The 22,914-nt window shown below is 43.1% G+C and overlaps 1 protein-coding gene across 1 annotated transcript in view; it reads right to left on the bottom strand.

The window, feature by feature from the left end:
• LOC308280353 (rho GTPase-activating protein 20-like) overlaps positions 1-22,467 on the bottom strand; it is a gene marked incomplete at its 3' end in the record, with an annotated part of 55,992 nt that extends 33,525 nt beyond the window's left edge. Inside the window, exons 1-3 of the mRNA XM_080720615.1 lie at positions 22,358-22,467; positions 4,500-4,585; positions 1,492-1,665 (exon numbers count right to left, since the gene is read on the bottom strand). Of these exons, the coding sequence (XP_080576741.1) occupies positions 1,492-1,665; positions 4,500-4,585; positions 22,358-22,462 (365 nt within the window). The 5' untranslated portion in view covers positions 22,463-22,467. The remainder of the gene's footprint in view (positions 1-1,491; positions 1,666-4,499; positions 4,586-22,357) is intronic.
• Between the last annotated feature and the right edge of the window lie 447 nt (positions 22,468-22,914).

The raw sequence follows: 22,914 nt of genomic DNA, 5'->3' as shown, positions 1-22,914 counted from the left end.
AAATACAAAGGAAAAAGCTTTGACAGTAATCTACATTAGTTATGGCAAAACTATGGCAGTCATGGTTGTGTACACCCACATTGTATTTTCTGCAGTTATATGCTGCTCACATCCAGTGTACCAAAGCCAGCCTAGACCCTTAGATAACTTTAGTCATCATTACAATTGCCAAACTTTTGTTTGCCAATTTCCCCCACAATGCACCTGGATTCTGCTACTTCCACATGCTTCAAAACGCCACTGAGCACTTGCATTGAAATTAATAGCTGGGGTTGGTCCATAGCGTAAGTGGAGTTCTCCCTAACGCTATGTTCGTCTACCTCTCAAATCCTTGGCAAATCCGCTGTCTGGTCCGAAAATAACAAAAACCTCCCCTCACCACAGTTGAAAGCTTACTTTACTTAGTGGACACAGTCTGAGCCCCCCACCACACGAATAGAATACATTTCTAGGGTAAAATGAAAAATATTCCACCGGATGGAGACTCCATTTCTTCTACTTTTCACTATTTGTCGTCGCCATGAAGGTGCCAACCCATTACTGCCGTGCAAGTCAGAGGACCGAATTCCACAGAGCATTATTCTCATTGGGTGTTATTCAACTCTACAACGTTGGAAGCGCTGTTTCGTAAAAACAGTCTTCAACCAGGAAGAGTGTCTCCATCCGGTGGAATATTTTTCATTGTACTACTTGTTGCAGCCTACAAGATGTACACAGGAATCACGTGGATTATACACAAGCTTTTGACTAATCTAAAGTTCATATTTATGATATGAAAACCATGCTCCTGTGACTTAAAACAATGCACAGCGTTTGAAAGCAGCAATAGGTGAGTGGACTGGTTAATTACCTTCTGCTGGCTTGGCTGTTGTTGTTGTTGTGGGAGAGGTGTCAGTAGCTACATAGCTCTGATAAAAAGTTGACAGTGCACTTAAACATTTCGGTCTTTTCTCTTCATAGTTGTTTATTTTGTCTTGCACCAGTGACTGTGGATCTGCAACATCTCTCTGTGATACATTAGCGTTGTGCTACGTGTGTATAGTCCTATACAGGAGTGTTGTCAATTAAAATAAGCATCTCGTCGTCATGCCGTCATGTTAACGGTCCATTGCTTTTAAATGTTGGAAAGATATTTTATATGGCTTTGCACTGTAATGTAATGTGCTCATCAGCACTGAACGTTTCTTCTCTAATGATGCCATTCTGTTTGTGCACGGTTGGGATTGGCTGCTTTTCTGTGATGGGTGGAATAAATCCACATTCAAAGACGTATTTGACATGTAGCTAATGACGGCGGGCTGGGCTGAGCTGGGCTGTGAAAAGCTTGATGCCGTCGTGCGGGGCAGGCTGAGCTGGGCCAGACAATTAAAATGTGCAGGGCCCGCGGCCCATAAAAAACCCTGACCCGCGCATCACTAACGCACACACACACACACACACACACACACACACACACACACACACACACACACACACACACTAATGACTTACTTGGCCTTGGCGATGACCAACATGTTGTTGAACAAGAACAGGTGTCTGTCCTGAGTCTGTAGTCCTGTCTTCAACTGGGCGTGGCCGTGCAGGAGAAACGCCCTATCAGACCACACCAGGAAGGACTGGACCAATGGGCATGTCTCTGGGCAAAAGGGAGCCTGGAAGCAATCTCTGCAACCAGAAAGCATAGCGCCGTAAGTCATCAATCAAACCATGGGTGGATGTCTTTCCCAGGTGTTTCATGTTTTTGAGGCATTATTTCTGTGAGGTTAAGGTTAGGCATGGTGTGTGTGAGGTTAGGGTTAGGGCTAGGGTATAGTTTTTAGGGTTTAAGAGAAATCTAGCCCCATTCAACCTGGAAACCCACCAGCGGCAGGTGCCAGTACTGGTCCCGATTCTGCTACAATGGCAGTACCGGCACCTCCCACCGGGGGGAAAACATGGCACAGGCTGACTAAATAAGCGATTTAGACCATTTTCCAAACCCAGAGGTAAACTTTTTATGCGCCAGTGTTCGGAAAATCATACTCTGGGAGAGTGGAACGACCTTTACTTTTACGATACAGTGTTTCTAAAAGGGTGATCTACCTCGGTGTGGAGGAATTCCACCGCAGCCGGCATATAGGGCCGCAGGACCTCATCTCGGAGCACAACAGTTCTACAGCGGAGGCTGAGGTTCTATATGGGGCTAAGCCAGGGGTCGGCAACCCAAAATGTTGAAAGAGCCATATTGGACCAAAAAAACTAAAAACAAATCTGTCTGGAGCCGCAAAGAAATAAAAGCCTTATATAAGCCTTATAATGAAGGCAACACATGCTGTAAGTGTCTATATTAGCTATATTAGCCTACTATCAACATGACTAAGTAGTGACTCCCGCAACATCTCCCGGATGTTGCGGGAGTCTCCCGGAAATCAGCGTCTCCTCCCGGACACACGCGAGTGGCACTGAACCTCCCGGAAATCCCGGCCGCTCCCGCAAATGCTTGCCATATCCACCTGGATCCGGTCTAGAACCGGATCTGTGACCCGCGATGCAAATAAATGTGTTCTCATTCGTCGTCAAACTGTCAATCTTGCAGCCTGTACGACGTACGGCAGCCTGCAGGCAGGCTGTTGTTGTTCTGTTAATGACAGAACTTTCTCCCAAATAGGTAAGAAAGACATCATGCTATAAATTAACCCGATTATATTGAGCCTAAAATGGTTCGGCCGCTGTGCAGAACCGTTTTTAACCATTTTTAGTAGAGAAATGAGTAAATTCCGAGAAAAAAACGATATTGCGCGCGTGTGCGAGAACCGGTGCACGCGCGTTGCACGCACGTGCACAGGGGACCTCCCGGAAATGCTGATCTCAAAATTGGAATGTCTGAGTAGGCTACAAATACATAAGCATTCATGATTAAATGTTTATTTTCCCTGCAGCGCATCCTGGAGAGAATGTTGAAATGTAATATTTTTCTACACATTTTTACAGCATTGGAAAAAGTTAAGAATGTTTGTGTCATGTCTGGGGGGACGCGGGGGTACGGCGTGCCCTCACTTCTAAAACTAGGACCTGGGTTTTGGTAAATTGATTGAGTTTGTTTTTGTATTTGTATTACATTGACACAAAGCTGTCATCGCAACCTGCAGCGGACGAGGCGAGACGGATCCCCTGTGATATCGCCCTGACAACCAACAACAACCGATACAACGCAGACTCTGGTGACTGTCCCTTCTGGCTATGGGATCTAAAACTCGAGTCAGGCTGTGCACGCACTACTAATTATTTTATACTTTAGCTATTGAAAAATAGCAGATGTACAAGCTCACAGTGTGGCACTCGGTGCCGCGCTGCGAGCTTGTAGATCTGCTATTTTTGAAAAGTCAAGAAAATGTGTGCAAATCTTCTAGGGGGGTCCCGGGAACTAAATATTTTGAAATGGGGGTCCGTGGCCAAATACATATCATTTTGGGGGTCCTTCACATGAAAAAGTTTGAGCACCACTGACACACAGAAAAATATTTTCTTTTTTTCAAAAACCCTTAGCAAAACCCTTAGCATTTTTTTTTCAGAAATAGCAGATCTACAAGCTCGCAGCGCGGCACTCGGTGCCGCGCTGTGAGCTTGTATATCTGCTATTTTTCAATAGTTAAAGCACAAAATGTGAGTGAGTCCTTGTACCCAGGGCCCAGAATTTGGTGGGACAGCCCTGCCTCCCCGTATCCCTAAATCTCTTCTCTCTCCCCTTCTCTCTCTTTGTGTGTACTTCCAAGGTGAACGGCGAGGGGTGGGACAGCAGAGCGGTGGATTAAGTTCACACACCCTGCATGCCGGGAGCATTTTAATGCATTTATTCACATCACTGCTCTCCACACGGTCAAAGCCAGGCCTATTAATAGAGCCCTTATCCCCTGATCAGATTGGCTACAGAGGGATTATGTACCTGAATGGATTCAGCTACTCCTGTTTACTCTATACTGTACATACCGTTCGTGTGTGTGTGTGTGTGTGTGTGTGTGTGTGTGTGTGTGTGTGTGTGTGTGTGTGTGAGAGCGTTACGTTATAAGCATTGCTTTCAACTAATCTACTCTGTAAAGTGTGCGAGATTAGTAGACATAATCTCTCTGTTCTCTATGTTACGGCCCCTTTCTGTACATCAGGGGTCTTCAACGTTTTCAGGCCAAGGACCCCTTATTGGAGAGAGAGATGACGCAGGGACCCCCACAACCTTTTCATATAGATTCCATATAGGCCTAGTTTCATCGTTTGGCAGCACGATCATCCGACCAGTTTAATATTCACCAGGTTAGCATTCACCAGCGTCGGCAGGTTAGCATTCAGCAGGTTAGCATTCACCAGCATTAGTTTTACTGAGGTTAGGGTTAGAGTTAAGGTTAGGTTCTCCGCCCCCCCGACTTTTGGCACCTCGGCGCAGCCAATCACCTTTTTGATACACTCGGACTTAAAGACCTGCAAAAAATACTCTCCCAGTAAGACTTGTCCCACTAAGGCCACCATACCTGGAAACGGTCCTGGACCTGGTGAGAGCCTTGGTGATGATCAGCGAGGGAGCCGACTGGCGGCGATGACTCAGCGATTTCATTCTCTAAAGAAAGAGAGAGACAGAGAGACGGATGATACAAAATAACATCATACAAGAGTTCCCCAGGGCTCTACAGCAGGGTCCCTTCACATTTTCTCTCTACACTTCATATCTTTGCTGAAAATAGCTGATCTACCACCTCCGTCCGTGTCACGTTGCAATTAGGGGTGTAACGATATAGTAACTGTATCGAAATATCGTTTTTAACTTAACTCATCTAGTGCCTTTCGCGTGATGTCACGCGATAAGTACTAGAGTACGTATAGTGCCGAATGCGTGATGTCGCGCGAAAAGTAATATATTACTGTAACGGCGAGTAAAAATACCTAGTACAATGGCCGACGCTCCGGAGACGAAATCCGCGCTGATTTGTCATCATCACGGCTCCACGAGCACACAATAGTCATCCCATAACATTGAGGTGGACGGCCGATCTCATCTTTAATGTCCATTATCTCAAAACAACACTTTAGAAGCGAAGATGGAGGCAGATGCTCGCTTATAAAACACATGTATAAACGCTCCTATGCAATCCAGCATGGCACCACGTAAACAATGTTCGGTTCCGTCGCAGGATCCGATGACGTCAGACCGGAAGTACTTCCGGTCTAGACTTCTGGCCTTCAAAATAAGACAATGGCCGTTAATGGGGCCGGGAGGGGGCACTCTGGACCCCCTAATCCGTTAATGTCCTGGGCTATGGATGAGTTAAAAAATCGAAGTATACCGAAATGAAAACAGCTAAAATCGAATCGTATCGTTTTATTTTGTATCGTATCGAATCGGCAGTGCAAAGAATCGATTGTATTGATACTACCTACTTGTGCATTGTATTTAACATTTTTAAGAAGAAAAAATGAAAAGGAGGGGTTTAATTACTTTTCCTTTCCATATAGCTCCACTGGTCTATCGATAAATGTGTGTAATCTGTGGGTTCGTGTCAAGGTGCAGGTTTGTCAATATACAATGTCCATGTATTTAGCAGAGAATCACATGTTTCCCTTAAAAACCTGCACTATCCACACCTTTCACACAGATTTAATTTCTTTGCTAAATAGTTACTATATCGATTTTAAATCATTGAATCGAATCGTATCGTATCGCCATGAATGAACCAATATCGTCCATGTATCGTATCATCAATCATGTATTGTGATATGTATCGAATCGCTATTAAAATGTATCGTTACACCCCTAGTTGCAATGCATTGTGAGCTTGTAGATCTCTTGTTTTCACTGAAGGATAGCGATAAAAAGGATAGTGATAACAACGTAGAGTTAACATTAACCCTAGGGATGCCAGGGTTCACATGGTTAAAGTTTGGTCCATCAGTAACAGTTCAATTAATGCCACAGTCATTTTGTTTCCCAGCTCTCTTCCTGTTCTGCAAAAATGCCTCATTAAAGGGATATTCCACTTGCAAAAAACTTTTGGTAATTCTATCGTCTAATCAGGCTTTTATGAACACCCTGAACAGATTTTAATTTCCTTGATTCAATATTTAGATATTTGATGTAAAGGGTTAGGGTTAGTGTTACCAGGCCCTACACTACAGGCTCAGGGCCTCTCTCCACACACACCCATTGTAACTTCAAACTCCATTTTAACCATGATAGATTCATTAAAAACATTCATTATTTTTCTGGTGACTCATATTACGCTCCTAATACGTGAGCAGGTTTTTTTGATAACTTGTTTTCATTTATTTTTAATATTTCTTTAATTGTATTTAATTGTTTCTATTTTCCAAAAGAATTATTAAAAATAAATGAAAAAAGTTATTGAAAAAAAAAAACATGGCCTGCTCACATATTAGGAGGGTAGAATGAGTCACCAGAAAAATAATGGATGTTTTTAACAGTTCTACAGCCAGATTTATTATTTATTTATTGGGGCTGGTGGCAGCAAAAAGCAGCTTACCTTTGCGATGTTATAGAAAATTATCTATTGATTATTTTCAAACTAATTATTTTTACATGGACGCTCATATGTGTACTTTAGCCTTATGCAAAGAATTAATGTGAATTGGGCCGCTCCGCTTGCCATCCATTCAGAGCATAGAAATGCATTTTCTAGATCAGATCCACAGAAAACAGCCAGGAAGTGATTTGGGACTCCATTATTGCTAACGTGCGGTGGATTTTTGAGAGCAGCGTTACGGGAGATGTTTTTACTGTACACGGTGGCGCGAACCCTCATCAGCTTACAGTCATCAGACAAGGTAAAAATAACGAGACGTATTGGCAGCGCGCTTGGGTCAAAATTGGGGCAAGCAGTAAAAGAGTTAAAATGGAGTTTGAAGTTACAATGGGTGTGTATGGGGAGGCATCCTGCAGGAGGAGGGCCTGATAACATTTACATCAAATATCTAAATATTGAATCAAGCAAATTAAAAACTGTTCAGGGTGTTCATAAAAGCCTGAATAGACGATAAAATGATCAAAGGTTTTTTTTAAGTGAAATATCCCTTTAAATAAGATTGACAGTAGAAAGTGATTTTGACCTGTTTTTAAAGGTGCCATATAAACTCTGACAGGTCAAAGGAATAATAATGAAATAAATATGTATTGTTTGGATGGTCAGACAGATAGGCTGACAAAGAGACAGACTATGAGACCCCCTGCATTATATTATCCCACAACCTTAATTAGAATCGCCCCGTGTATGTGTGTGTGTGTGTTTCCATCTGTAACTCCACGTTCAGCAGTTGTTCAATTGTCTAAAAAACATAATACAAAAATCAATAACGCATGTACCTTGCCCAACATCAACTTTATCACCTTCAGATGTGTCTCTACTTCTCATAATCCCCAAATGTTTAAAATATTTTCCCAAATTTTGGCCTGTAGGCGGCTTTGTCCTGTGATGCGAATTAGAATCGCCCCGTGTATGTGTGTGTGTGTGTTTCCATCTGTAACTCCACGTTCAGCAGTTGTTCAATTGTCTAAAAAACATAATACAAAAATCAATAACGCATGTACCTTGCCCAACATCAACTTTATCACCTTCAGATGTGTCTCTACTTCTCATAATCCCCAAATGTTTAAAATATTTTCCCAAATTTTGGCCTGTAGGCGGCTTTGTCCTGTGATGCGAATTACATCACAAATGGGCGTCAACAAGCAGCGCACTCCCAGTCCGGGGGCACTTCCAGAGAGAGCAACATGACAGTCTGTCTGCTTCACACCAAGGGGGACTAACAGGCACACACACAAAGGGGCCAGGCCCCCGCAGGGGGCTGTAGGCTAGTTACTATTATTACTACCATGACATGATATTCTCTCTCTCAGAGACCCTTCATCCACATCATCGTTTGGGATCTAAACTGCAAAGTACGACACAGTATAAATCAAACTTAAAACTGTGGTTCCCAAACCTTTTAGCTCGAGACCCAAAACAGAAATGAGATATTTGCCCGAGATATTGCCCGAGATATTGCCCGAGATTTGCCCGAGATATTTGCCGAGATATTCGCCCCCCTAGTGGCGAAAAAAAGAACCTCTGGGAACTCAGATTGCCCGGGACCCAGACTGGCGAAAACAGCCGATCTACAAGCTCACAACAAGTTGTGAGCGTGTAGATCAGCTATTTTCACTACTTCTAAAACATTTGTTTTCCAATTTATGTAAGTTCTTAGATTTTTCTAAATAATTACAAAACTAATTGTGGGAAACCAAAAATTAAGACCCAGTTATTGGGAACCAGTGGGTTAATCCATGTAGAACGGGTACCAGTGTCTTTTGAATCCTTCTAAGGTTTTTTGAAAAACCTATGTTTCTATGTCAGCAATCTGGCTAGCCATCGTCAAAGAAAAGGTCCTTTCCAACTGGAGCTCAGTTAGTCTGTTCTTGAGAGACTACTATGTCAGTGGTTCTCAAACCTTTTCATGTGAAGGACCCCCAAACTGGTATTTGGCCACGGACCCCCATCTCAAAATATCTAGTCCCAGGGACCACCCAGAAGCAAAATTTTAGTTACAAACGTTTGCTTTAAAAATACATATATTCAAAGATTTTCTCACATTTTCACGACTTTTTCAAAAATAGCAGATCTACAAGCTCACTGCGAGCTTGTAGATTTTTCAATAGCTAAAGGATTCAATAATTCTAGGCCTAAAACACCCACGGCCGGGAAAGGCAGACAGACAGACAGGCTTATGTTTACGCGCTCCTCTGTCGTTACATAACCTCTCTAATGTTCCTCTCCTCCATCAGAGCATCAGCAGCCTGTGGCCTCCAAACGTCACGGCGGCCAGCGTAACACAGGAGGAATTTAGGGACGTAAAGATTAGCCAGATGTCACACTTTATGGGCTAGCTTTGATGGTCAGAGGACACTCTCTCTCTTCTCCTCTTACACAAATACTCTCTCTGTATTCCTACTTTTATTGCCTTTTCCCACCCTGGGATTTTTTTTAACACATACTATGTGACACAGGTTTTGTAATTAAAATATATAGTCGAGCAACAGACACTTTAAACGCAGCTGAAGGTAATAATGTTAGTTGTGGGTGTCTCTGTGTGCCAACGTGAAGGTAACTGTACAGGAGCTGTCCTTGCACACAGCAACACCTAAATGAAGCTGCCATCATTTAATGTTATTACCTTCAGCTGTGTTTACCGCTCAAAATATCTGCTGTGAAAAGGTCCTTTCAATTCCACCAGTCAACATATCTGTCAACATGCTATTCCTTCAACTCTTTACATTTGCTGTCCTCTCCATTAACATCACAAGCTTTTATCAACCATTTAATAAACTAATATTCCCAGCATGCTCGTCGGTATGATATGGTGTGATCCTCGTTTCACAAATGATGTAATTTGCATATACCATACATCAGCTTAGCTATGGAATAGTAGTAACAGCCTGCAAGGGGCAGAGGTCACTAGGACACAGACGAGCTCTGCAGCATCACATGGCCACAAGAGCTGAATAAACTCGGTCTCCTACATCAGTGTTTCTCAACCTTTTTTTCTGCATGGGCACACTTTTCATGTCCCAAGAATCCATGGGCACACTTTTCATGTCCCAAGAATCCATGGGCACACCAACATAATACGGGGGTGTATATATCATCACTGTCGGGAAGAAACCTTGTATCTCCAAGTTTCACATTTGTACGTTTCTTCGCAAAGTAAAGCCCTGCTTCATCATACAAGGCTGTCGCACAACAGTAGTGAAAACAGCAGATCTACAAGCACACAATGTGTGCTTGTAGATCTTTTACTTGTAGAGCTTGTAGATCTTTTTCACTAGTTTAAATCATTTTTAAAATGATAAATACAATACTGGCTTTCAAGCAGTTTCAAGGGGCACACTTGACCCTTCTCAGGGGCACACCAAAGGTCCCCAGGCACAGTGGTTGAGAAACACTGTCCTACATTATGCCACCGGTAGACCATGAAACCAAAGTGGCATATTGGGGGTATTTCTGTTAACTACATGAACCCTAGCACGAATCCCTAATGCTGGGGAAAACATTTTTCGTTTATAGCAGATCTACAAGCTCACAATGCATTGTGTAGTGATGAATTGTGCATAGAAAAGATTAACGCACATCCTCCGTTTATTGGAGCCAAACCACAAAAACAATCATGAAAAACAAGATGGGGGCTTAATTGCAACTCACTTTAAATGCTCCAAATTTGATTTATGGCAAACAGCAGCAGCTACGACGTTTTGACCCTTGCAGTCTTTTCCAAGTATGATTAGAAAAAACACAGCAAAGGTCAAAACGTCGTGTCTGCTGCTGTTTGCCGTAAATACAATTTGGAGCATTTAAAAGTGAGCTGCGAGCCCCCACCTTGTTTTAGTGATGAATTGCGACCTTGTAGATCGGCTATTTTTGGCAAAGATATTTTGGTGAAAAAAGGAGGGGGCCCAGTATAGACCCCTGGGAGACGCTGGTCAACTAAGTATATACTGTATGTATATACATATACATATATATACATATACATACATATATATATACACATACATACATATATATATATATATATATATATATATATATACGGGGTGGTTATGGGTTGAAATCATATAATAAGTCATATCAACGCATTAGGCTGCACGTAGAACAGGTCATTGCTTGTAGATGCTTTTTGGTCTCATTTGTCCAGAACAATATAGCAGCCCAGCCACAGATTGAATAAGGCTCAGAACAGGCTGACCGCTACCTGACTTCAGTGGTCCACCTTGTAGTTCTGTGATTAATGACATTGTGCTAGTAACTCAGTAACCACATGAGACGAGAGGACAAATGGACCAGCCTGCTGTGTTTCGCTTCCCTTGCAAAGATAATATGCTGCCCTGGGTTGTACAGAGTTTCCAAGTAGAGTGTGCAACATCTTTGGCTTCAGTCACTCAGAGAAAAGACTAGAGGTGGAAAGAGTACTGAAAAATCTTACTCAAAGTAAGAGTACTGTTACTTTTTTAGTAAGAGTAAGAGTAAAAGTACTTGTCCAGGAAATTACTCAAAAGTGAAAAAGTACTGAAAGAGTACTTTTTTACTTTTTTTTAACATTAATTACATGTTACACGTTAGTGAAAGTAATCATTTGTAAATTGTATGTAAACCAGTAAGGCTCCCTAATCGGGAGATAAGCGACCGTAGGTCACTTATCTCCACAAATAGGGCAAAAATGTGTTTTGCCAAAATCTTCTTGATCCATGTTGATGACATGAGTGTAGACATACTGTGTAGTGATTTTTGTGATTTTAGGTCAAAATCTGTAGGAGCAGTGTCCAAAAATGTGTTTTGCAAGAATCAGCCTCATGGTGGCGCTAGAAGAGGGCCATGTGAGAAATGAGGGGTGGGGTCTCCGCGTTGCCTTGGCGGACGAATAGGTACCGGCCCCGGCTCTCCCGGACGCTCCTAGCCCGAGTTACGGCATTTTATGTGAGCTGCAGTGGAGGGGGTCCTCCACTGGGGGCGCCACCACTTTGGCATCCGTTGTGGAGCAGCAGGAGTTGGTGGTCCCCGGGAATTCCCCGTGAGCAGGCCGGTTGGGGTGGTCATTTTTGCACATTTTGGATTTTTTTTTAATCTGGGGGTCCCCCAGGGACATGGGGGTCCCTGGAGCTCCGGGGGTCCTTGGAGGTTGTAGTTTGGCAGGCAAGGAACGTGTGTGCAAAATTTGGCATGGATCGGGGCAACGGTTGCGGAGATATGAGCAGGGCAAGAGTGTGACGTGTGAGGTGTGACAGACAGACGGAGGGAGTTACACTTTGTGGTGGTTTTGATAGTAAAGTGCGACCTGACGGTCGCAACAATATACAAAAATCAAATGCCAAAGATATTGGAAAAAAAGAGCTGCCCTGCACAGCTAAAGTCGTATTTAAATTTTACCTTTTAAATTACTCAAAAGTAAGAGTAAGAGTAAAGCATTTAAATTATACTTTAAAAGTACAGATCCTCAAAAAAAAAACTCTTGAGTAAATACTCGAGTACTTTTACTCGAGTATTTTCCACCTCTAGAAAAGACTCAGAGAAATATAATGAGTTTGTAAAGATTTTAGTTAAGTGAAGGAAGACAGCAAACAGAGGGCAGAGACGAGGTGCAATTCATGACATACCATTGGCTGGGAGCCTAGCAGGGCTAATTCCAATTTGTATGGTGCCTTTGCAACATTGTTTCATTGGTTTTTATAGTCATTTATGTACTGATTTTTTTGTTTGTTGGTCAAAACACGTTAAACTTGAACGCTTCTAATTTTGGGCAGAGACAGCGCAATGGTCTTGTTTGTTAGATAATGATCTTAATCTTTCATTCTACAAAACAAAGCCTTTGATTTATTCTATCCTTAATTGTCTCAAACTTGGCGTGCATCTAGTCCAATACCCTTTAGTTACAGTTACAGAATCCTGCCTGGACTAGAATTTCTATTTTCAGGTTCTGGAACACAAAACACACTTGATTTTGCTTTGGAATTAAATTAAACATGCCAACCAAGATGATTAAGGCCTTAATTTGAATGTTTCTAACATCATATTTGCATTTAGATTTATGCAAGACTGGCCCTTTCTGGACCAATGCCTTCCAGGCATGCATACATGTGCACATCACACACGCGCACACGCACACACACACACACACGCACCATCGTCTTTGTACCAGAAAGATGTTTTGGGAGAATTACTGTATGTACAGTAACACGCATTCGCTTCATGTAAGTCTTAGCTACAAGCACAAACTGACAGTTATCATCTGCTCTAATGGAATTTATGTCAACCCTAACCCAAAGTAGGTCAAAGTCATGTCATTAGAGAAAAAAATAAATAAATAAATAAATAAAAGAAAAAAGAAAAGAAAAAACAGTTTGTGTCCAAACACACACACTGCCAAGAGGTTGCTTGCTAAAGAAACTGCAGCTGCTGAAATAACAAAATAACTACAATGATGGCTGATTTTTAATATCTATACAGTGGTATCAGCTTTGATTGACCAGCAAAATGTTGCTTTTTCCTGAGTGGAAAATATTGGGATCACACGCAGGCATTTAGATTTATGCTCCGAAAAAAAAAGAGGCAAATGATCAAGATGTCAAGTGCCATCGGCTAACAGGGCCCTCAGATAATATGGTATGGTTTAGATTTAGAATCTCTTGTTTGGATTTCCAGTGTGATATGTTGCCATGGGCCCCATGATTCCAACTATTCTGGTTTGACTCACAGGGCATTGTATGTTTTCTCACAGTTGAAACTAAAATAAGCCAACAGGTTGAACTGAACAAGGACATTACAACATGCAACCTCATTCCAGGTGGGTTTGTTGCAGTGGTGTAAATTAACTCTCCCCACGCTTTGAACGTTAACGTTCGCCCCATTTTTTACAGAACCTCGATGCCAATACGGCGCTCGTTCGTTCGTTCGTCTGATGACTGTAAGCTGATGAGGGGTCGCGCGGCCGTGTACTGTAAACACATTTTCCGCGGTGATGGTGTAAAAAATCCATTATGCGTTACATCAACGGAGACAATTTCACTTCCTTGTTGATTTCCTCTGGCCCCGGAGCTCTGTAGCCAGTGACTGGTCTTCTTCTTCTTCAACACATAACAGGCAAATTCACATTCATTCTCGCATGACGCCGCCCTCTGCTGCCTGGCAGACCAAAGTGCACTATTGCACAATAAAAAAATATAAAAAAAATAAAATAAATAAATGTCTATCTTTCTACTATAACGTCGCAAAGGTAAGCCGCTTTTTGATGGCACCAGACCCAATAAATAAATAAATAATCTGGCAGTAGGAGAGTTTTAACTAGGCACACTTACTTAAGTACTGTACTTAAGTACACATTTGAGTTATTTTTACTTTACTTGAGTAATTCCAATTTCCAATACTTTTACTTATACTCCATTACTGTAGATCTCGGATCCAAATTTTGTACTTTTACTCCACACATTTATTTGAAAACTTAAGTTACTAGTTACCGGTACTTTGCAGATATACATTATAATATTATAAAACATGCATAAATAAACTTTAGCCCTAATTTATACCATGGCTATGTGAAAATAGCCGAGCTTGTAGATCTGCTATTTTCAAACCTTTGAAAACTTTTACTTTTGTTACTTTAAATGCATTTTGATGCCAATACTTTTATACTTTTACTCAAGTACATTTTTAATTCCAGACTTTTACTTGTAACAGAGTATCATTATATTGCAGTATTGATACTTTTACTTAAGTAAAAGAATTGAGTACTTTTTACACCACTGGTTTGTTGTAGTGTTGTAGAATTCGACCCCACAGCTATTTGATAGATTTACGTTTTACCCAGAAACAGCTGGATGATACAGGGTAGCCTACTAATTAAGGTTACAGTAGCAGTCTGTATAGTCCACTCAACAATGTATGTTGTGTGTAGCCTACTGGGCTGGCAATACGCAAAAGCATGAGAATGGGATGCATGCATGCATCTGATCAGCTCCTATCTGAAGCTAAGAATAGACTGAAGCTAAGAATAAGCTTGTATAGACTTACTGTTTTTTGGAGCAGTGAAACTGCCTCCCATAGAACAGCTTTCAGTCTGTGGCTGGCTGGCTGGCCGTCCGTGTATGTCCGTAGCCTGACAAATACCTCTAGTGGCCACACACACTAAAGGAGGGGCGCTGTTGAGCAGGCTAGGCACACTCAACACTCTCTCTCCCTCTCACACACACACACACACACACACACACACACACACACACACACACACACACACACACACACACACACACACACACACACACACACACACACACACACAGGGTATAGCTGCTCAGATTCACTGCTCCACTTCAAACGAGGTTTGATTTTTGTATATTCTTTCTTTTTTCCTGACTATATCTACTGCATAGTACTGTGTTATATTCATCTGTCATTCAATGTTATATGAAATACTCAAATGGTTTCCTGTGGAAATAAGCTTAGTCTTTTCTAGGATCTCCTTTTTAGTAGACCTTGTACCAGTGAACTGTACCGTCATGAAACTGTACCTTTTCCTTTGCAAACTTCTAATAAAGTCTTCAATCAATCAATCAATCAATCAATCAATCAATCAATCAATCAATCAGAAACCGCTACACCAGGCAGGGACTTCCTTATAGTGCAGAACAGAACATTTAGTTTGGTTCAACCCATATCCTACCAAATATGTAAATGGACAATGGGATTAAATACTTATTGAATATAATGTTCTTGTAAAATATATCTTGTTCTGTATAAAATGTTCTTGTAACATAGCCTATATCTTGTTCTGTAACATAGGCCTTTTTTGAAACATATTTTTGGTGTAAGAACCGTTCACTTCGTGTGCTAAATGTCAATTGAAATCTGTGGAATTATTGGGCACAGGCAACTAATAGTCAGCATATACTGTATGTTGGTGGCGGGACCGTACCTACACACTAAAAACTGCTGGGTAGATTCATCTACCCAAAATCTGAGTAAAAAATGGTTTACCCATTATGGGTTATTATAATGGTGTTTGTATGTATAATGGGTTGTTTTGTACAGCTCATACATTACCCAGCTGCTGAGTAAAATTGTTTTACTCAGTATGGGTAGTTTTAAACTTAAGTTGGTCACCTGGTATGCAAAAGCATGCTGGGAAAAGCATTTCTCTAGGTTTTTAGGGATATTTTCTAAGCTTTTGGTAGCTAAAAATGCTAAATGTATCATATCCATGTGTTTGCCTTGGCAAGCTGACTGTCATATGTCAGAATTTCATTTGTCAGTTTTTGAGCCAAAACCCTAACCGTAACTGCTAGGCTACTAGCTTATGATTGAGCTCCCTCCCCCTGCTGTTCTGAAAGAGAAGTACTCATGATACATTTGAGGTTATTATGTTGGTCTACTTTAAACTTCTCTGATTATAGCTTTTCAACACTGTTGCATAATTTACTATTATGTACCTTTATGTTGAAATTGCTATACTTGGAACAAATTATCTGAGAAAAAAACCCTGAAACAAATCTTATCTTATGTTAATGTTAAATAATATTAGCATGGTCATTTACGATGAGTAAAATTTGTTTCCCACATGTGGATAAACTAAATAATAGTGGTTGACCCAGAGTGAGTAAAAAATTCTACCCAGGGTGTGGTAGAATATCTTACTACGGTGCTGGGTAGAAAGGACCTACCCATTTTGCTGTGTAAGATTTACTACTGTTGGGTAGGGCCAATAGTTACCCAGGGGTGGGTTATAATACAACCCAGATCGGGTTATTTTCAACCCAGCCGTTTTTAGTGTGTATGTTCCCCAGGTTCTATGTTCCCCAGGTTCTATGTTCCCCATTTACCCCCCCAAAAAAGGTTCTATGTTCACCGCTTATCCAAAAAAGGTCCTTTGTTCCCCAGGTTCTATGTTCCCCACTTACCCCCACAAAAAAACATGTACTTTATAATTATTAATAACAACTCAAAACACCCAATAATGGGGAGAGATAACGAATACTAGTGGGACAGGGGGCACTAGGGACATCTGGACACCATACTTTTGTTATGTCTGGGCATCTGGAGGAGTGGGCACATAGAGCAATTTCAACAGCAGCAGTCAACGTGAGCGGTCGCATTTTTTTCGTTCGCTCCGTCCCACCAAGCTAAAATCCAGGGACAATGGAAAGGAGGGATACTTTTTCTTCTTTTTTTCCTATTGTTTCTTGTATGGTTTGCCGACTCGTGTCTCAGTTCACCACGGAACGCTCATAATTGTATATACGGAGAATTATGTGCGGGATGGAGAGGAATCACGCAGTGTTTTTTTTCCTCCACGTTGGGTCGGAGCCAAAACATCTCGGCTTCGGTAAACTGACTGTCCTTGGGACGCTGCTGCTGACTAAGAACAAGCCCCAGATTGGCAGAATGGACAGACGGTCCATCATTTACTTTATCCTGCTTCTTTCTGGTGATATTGAGGTTAATCCAGGTCCGGTGGTCACTCGGCAAGCTGCCGCCCGTCTCACGAGAGAACTACAGCTGCTTTCGGAGACAAAGAACCCCAGCGGAGGAAACATCGATACGGGTTCTACTGGTGACGAGTGCTGTGGCTGCCCACCCGGCTCTCTACAGCAAAGCTCCAACATCGAGGCTACTCGTGACCAGCTCGCGGCCGTGGTTGTCGAGCCGCCGCCCGATAACAACCAGCTCGCGGCCGTGGTTTCCGAGCCGCCGCCCGATAACAACAGCGCCGACGTTGACCTGGATGTCCCGGCTACTCGTGACCAGCTCGCGGCCGTGGTTGTCGAGCCGCCGCCCGATAACAACCAGCTCGCGGCCGTGGTTTCCGAGCCGCCGCCCGATAACAACAGCGCCGACGTTGACCTGGATGTCCCGCCCCCCCCCCCCCCCCCCCCCGTCACCGAAGATGCTGGTGCCCAGCTAGCGGCCGCTGGATCGCCGGAGATGACCGTCGAGCCGGATGCCCCCCCGCTGGTCCCGCCACCCCCCAGGGATTGTGATCAGTCTGGCGGCATATCTTGGCTTTGAAGCTGTCTGCGTCGCGACACCGACCCCCCGTGCCGTCGAAAAGTCATGGATCTCCTCCTGTTTGAGCTCTCAGTCAACAAAGGAACCTGACCTCCCCACCACCCCCACCCCCACCGCTCCCCCACTTCAGTCTCAACTACAACCGGACTATGATGACCACCTCCCCCCCACGACAAACTTTCCTGTCTCGGTCGTAGACAAAGAGCCCCCCAGCTCCGACGATGGCTCGATCACTACAGAGAACATGCACTCTGTTGTTTTTGCAAAACCAGGACTTCATCTAGTCCACTTAAACATCAATAGCTTGAATCCCAAAAAACTGGAGCAAATTAAGGGAATGTTTCATGACGGTAAGGCAAAGATTTTATCCTTCTCTGAAACCAAACTTGATGACTCGTTTACGGATGCTAGCATTGAAATTGCCAACTATACTGTAATCAGGAATGATAGAAACAGGTATGGAGGCGGAGTTTGCATGTATGTACATAATGATGTCAATTTTATCCCCCGTCCAGACTTACACCACAGTTCACTTGAGACTGTATGGATTGAGGTAATCTTTGAACATGCAAAAAACATACTAATATGCGCTGTCTATAGACCACCTGATCAGAATGATTTCTTTGAGCTGTTTGATGAGAGCTTAGCAAAGGTGGACGGTACTGAGTATCACATTTTGGGCGACTGGAATGTGGACGTTTTGCGTAAAGAAGTACCCATGTTCAAGTCCTTTGATGTGTTATGCAATCAGTACAGCCTCACTCAGCTTGTCACAGTACCCACCAGGGTGACAGAGCACTCTCATGTCTCGGGGAGCTGGGACAAAATGCGTCGCGACACCGACCCCCCGTGCCGTCGAAAAGTCATGGATCTCCTCCTGTTTGAGCTCTCAGTCAACAAAGGAACCTGACCTCCCCACCACCCCCACCCCCACCGCTCCCCCACTTCAGTCTCAACTACAACCGGACTATGATGACCACCTCCCCCCCACGACAAACTTTCCTGTCTCGGTCGTAGACAAAGAGCCCCCCAGCTCCGACGATGGCTCGATCACTACAGAGAACATGCACTCTGTTGTTTTTGCAAAACCAGGACTTCATCTAGTCCACTTAAACATCAATAGCTTGAATCCCAAAAAACTGGAGCAAATTAAGGGAATGTTTCATGACGGTAAGGCAAAGATTTTATCCTTCTCTGAAACCAAACTTGATGACTCGTTTACGGATGCTAGCATTGAAATTGCCAACTATACTGTAATCAGGAATGATAGAAACAGGTATGGAGGCGGAGTTTGCATGTATGTACATAATGATGTCAATTTTATCCCCCGTCCAGACTTACACCACAGTTCACTTGAGACTGTATGGATTGAGGTAATCTTTGAACATGCAAAAAACATACTAATATGCGCTGTCTATAGACCACCTGATCAGAATGATTTCTTTGAGCTGTTTGATGAGAGCTTAGCAAAGGTGGACGGTACTGAGTATCACATTTTGGGCGACTGGAATGTGGACGTTTTGCGTAAAGAAGCACCCATGTTCAAGTCCTTTGATGTGTTATGCAATCAGTACAGCCTCACTCAGCTTGTCACAGTACCCACCAGGGTGACAGAGCACTCTCAAACCCTCATAGATCTCGTCGTAACCACTGACAAGTCCAAAGTCACCGCTAGCGGGGCTATTGTATGCGGTCTTAGTGATCATTATATGATCTACTCTACCCGAAAAATACACAAACCCAAGGCTAGTGGCCACAGAACTGTCGTTGCTAGAAGCCTGAAGAACTACTCCAGTGAGGCTTTTAATCTCAAACTGGCGGGTGTAGACTTTTCCCCAGAGCTGCAGTGTACAGATGTCGAAGAAGCATGGTGTGGTTTTAAAACCAAATTGACCAATGCTCTAGACGACGTGGCCCCCTTGAATACCACCAGGGTTAAAGCCCGCCAAGAGCCATGGTATAACTCAGATATTGCAGAATCAGCTAAACTCAGAGACAAAAAATACGATGAAAAACGAAAGTGCTGCAAAAAGCTCAGTAAAAAATTCAACCCTGGCCTCAAAATCCACGTTGAACATCTTACTGCTCAATGCAAGAAACTTAGAAACCAGACAACCGAGACCTATGGAAGCTGCTTAACAACCAATTAGGCTTAAAATCAAAAACCATATGCCACAACATAAACATCAAAACGGACGCCGCTCTCATTTCTGACAAAGGTGAAGTGGCTACCCATCTTAACAAAACCTTTACCACCACAGCCCGTTCACTGGTCGAAAGACTGGTCGCCCCATCTGGGCGGTATGGTGAAGAATTTGTTAAAAAATTCTACAAAAAACTGGGCGTCAAAAAAGACAGCTTTAAACTTTCCACAGTGACAACTGATGAAGTGTTTAAAAAATTGAGCGCCCTACCTCAGCACAAGGCCACTGGCCTTGATAAAATCCCAGCTAGATTTCTCAGAGATTCAGCCGCCACCATTGCTCCAATCATTACCCACATAATTAACCTTTCCATCGAACAGGGTCATGTCCCCCAGGACTTCAAACTAGCAAAAGTAACCCCCCTGCACAAAAAAGGTAGCAAACTAGACCCTGGAAACTACCGCCCCGTTTCCATTCTTAGCTCCATATCCAAAGTCATGGAGAAAATAGTCTACGAACAGATTGCAAGATATCTCGATGAGAATAATCTGATTTACGAGTTCCAATCTGGATTCAGAAAATCCCATTCCACTGACACATGCCTTCTCTATTTGACTGACCAAATCAAACGCGAAGCGGATCAGGGCAAATATAGTGGCATGGTCATGATGGACCTCCAGAAGGCATTTGACACCGTGGATCATGCTATTCTGATTGAGAAACTAAAAGCCATCGGTCTTGACAGCGCAGCAGTGAGCTGGATGCAATCTTACCTGGTGGGGAGGGAACAGGTGGTGGAGATTAACGGAACCCTGTCCCCCCCCCCTCCCAGTAAGCTGTGGTGTTCCTCAAGGTAGCATACTGGGACCTCTGTTGTTCCTAATATACGTGAACGACATGGCATCTGCTTGCGACTGCAACCTGTTCCTGTTCGCGGATGACTCGGCTCTCCTAGTCTCGGGCAAGGACCACTTGCAGGTTGAAAAGACACTTAACTCTGAACTGAGTAAGATCTGCACATGGCTTAACGACAACAAATTATCAATTCACCTGGGAAAAACCGAGTCCATCCTCTTTGGATCAAATCATAACCTCAAAAAGGTAGATGACTTCACAATCAAAGTGGGTGACAAGGTCATAACACGAAAAAACGAAATCTCTTACTTAGGATGTATCCTTGAAGCTAATCTTTCCAGCGAAAAGATGACTTCAAAAGTAATACAAAAAATCAACCAACGAACTCGTTTCCTACAGAGGATCGCCCCAATGGTCAACTTCAACACACTGAAGACCATAGCTGGTGCAATAATCCAGCCCCTCTTTGACTACGGAGTCCACGTATGGTATCGTGACGCCCCACAAGCCCTTAAAACTAAACTCCAAACAGCCCAAAATAAACTAATTAGGGTCCTGCTTAACCTTCCCTATCAGACTCACCTCACCGCTACTCACCAGTTAAGAGTGGGGTGGCTCAGAGTAGATGACAGAGTACAGCAACTTGCAATGGGCCTGGTGTACAAGATACACTACACCACTATGATACCCAAGTACCTGTCAAAATACTTTATAAACGTTAAGGATGTCCATAATTACAACACCAGAGGCAGTGCCACAGATCACGTTCAACCCAGAGTCAACTCAAAGAAAGGGTCGAACTCGTTCTTCTGCTATACCACAAAAATGTGGAATGCCTTACCGAAGGCCATAAATGTAAAATTGCCCTGAAAAACCACTTACAGGCAGCAGCCGTTCGCAACTGGTAAAAAACCTAGCCCAACCCTACCCTCCCTGCCCCTTCCTTGTATATACTTGTATACTTGTATATTCCTTGTACATACTTACTGTCTGTTTAGATTTACTGTATATTCCTTGTATATACTTACTGTTTGTTTAGATTTACTGTTTTCTTTTCTTTTTTTTCCCCTTTTTCTTTACATATCTACTGCATAGTACTGTGTTCTATTTGTCTGTCATTCAATGTTATATGAGATACTTAAATGGTTTCCTGTTGAAATAAGCTTAGTCTTTTCATGGATCTCCTTTTAGTAGACCTTGCACCAGTGAACTGTACCGTCATGAATCTGTACATTTTCCTATGCAAACTTCTAATAAAGCCTTCAATCAATCAATCAATCAAAGACGAGTGGGCACTTAGGGGTGGAGACATCTGGGCATCTGGGCAAGATGTCCCACCATTTCCTGCATTTGAGTGGGGAACATATTTTTTTTGCGGGGAACATACAGTAGATCCTGTTTTTCGTTGAGAGGGGAATATAGAACCTTTTTGTGGGGAGGGTGGGTGGGGAACATAGAACCTTTTTTGGGGGTAAGTGGGGAACATATAGGGTGGACCCCGTTGAGGATAGCAGTCTGAGCCAAATCTCTAAATATCAGTCCATTGTAGGCTAAGCAGACAAAATAATGTAGCCTGACCAAATGGACCCGTGGCTACATGTCCACACTCTGAGTGACAGACTCTAGCAGAGCAGACAGACAAACAATCAAGCACGCATTGGCGCACGCACCATCACACACACACACACACACACACACACACACACACACACACACACACACACACACACACACACACACACACACACACACACACACACACACACAACACACACAGAATGGTTTATTCAGACATACCCGTTTGTTTTCGTGTTGTCCGCTGCTGCTGCTCTCCCCGTCCCCGGCCAGAGAGGCTCGGCTGCGGCTCAGGCTGTCCTGCTGCTGCGGTGACATGTTTTCCATCCAGGCTACAAAAATAGCGCACCGAAGCTCAAAGTCGCACGGCGGGTCCCCGAGGGTGATGCAAGAGTAAAAGTCTGTTTAGCAGCTCCATCCCATCCAATACATGCAGGCAAAGAAGCTAAAGAAAACGTGTATCTGGCATTTAATCGAGTGCGTAAAATAAAATGACGAATGAACTTCAAGAGACAGATATTTCTGTTTCAATCTGTCCAAACTATAAAATAAACAAACCATCTTCATCATTCATTATCCATTGGGAATGAAGTGGGCTCTGCTCTGAAGTAGCTCACCTCCAGAGGAATCCTGTGTGAATGGCCCACACTTTAAAGTGTGCCAATTCATTATGCGTCTTTACGCACAGCCTGGAGGCACATGGGGGCGGGGCCTATCGGTCACTTGGGGCCAGTGGCTCCAATCTAGAGCGGACAGGGGCGTCAATTGGGTATGGCAGG

The sequence above is a fragment of the Nannobrachium achirus genome (genome assembly GCF_963921795.1).
Source record: "Nannobrachium achirus genome assembly, chromosome: 24".
Taxonomy (NCBI): Eukaryota; Metazoa; Chordata; class Actinopteri; order Myctophiformes; family Myctophidae; genus Nannobrachium; species Nannobrachium achirus.
Note: the sequence above shows the minus strand (reverse complement) of the source record. Positions and strands in the feature narration are given on the sequence as shown.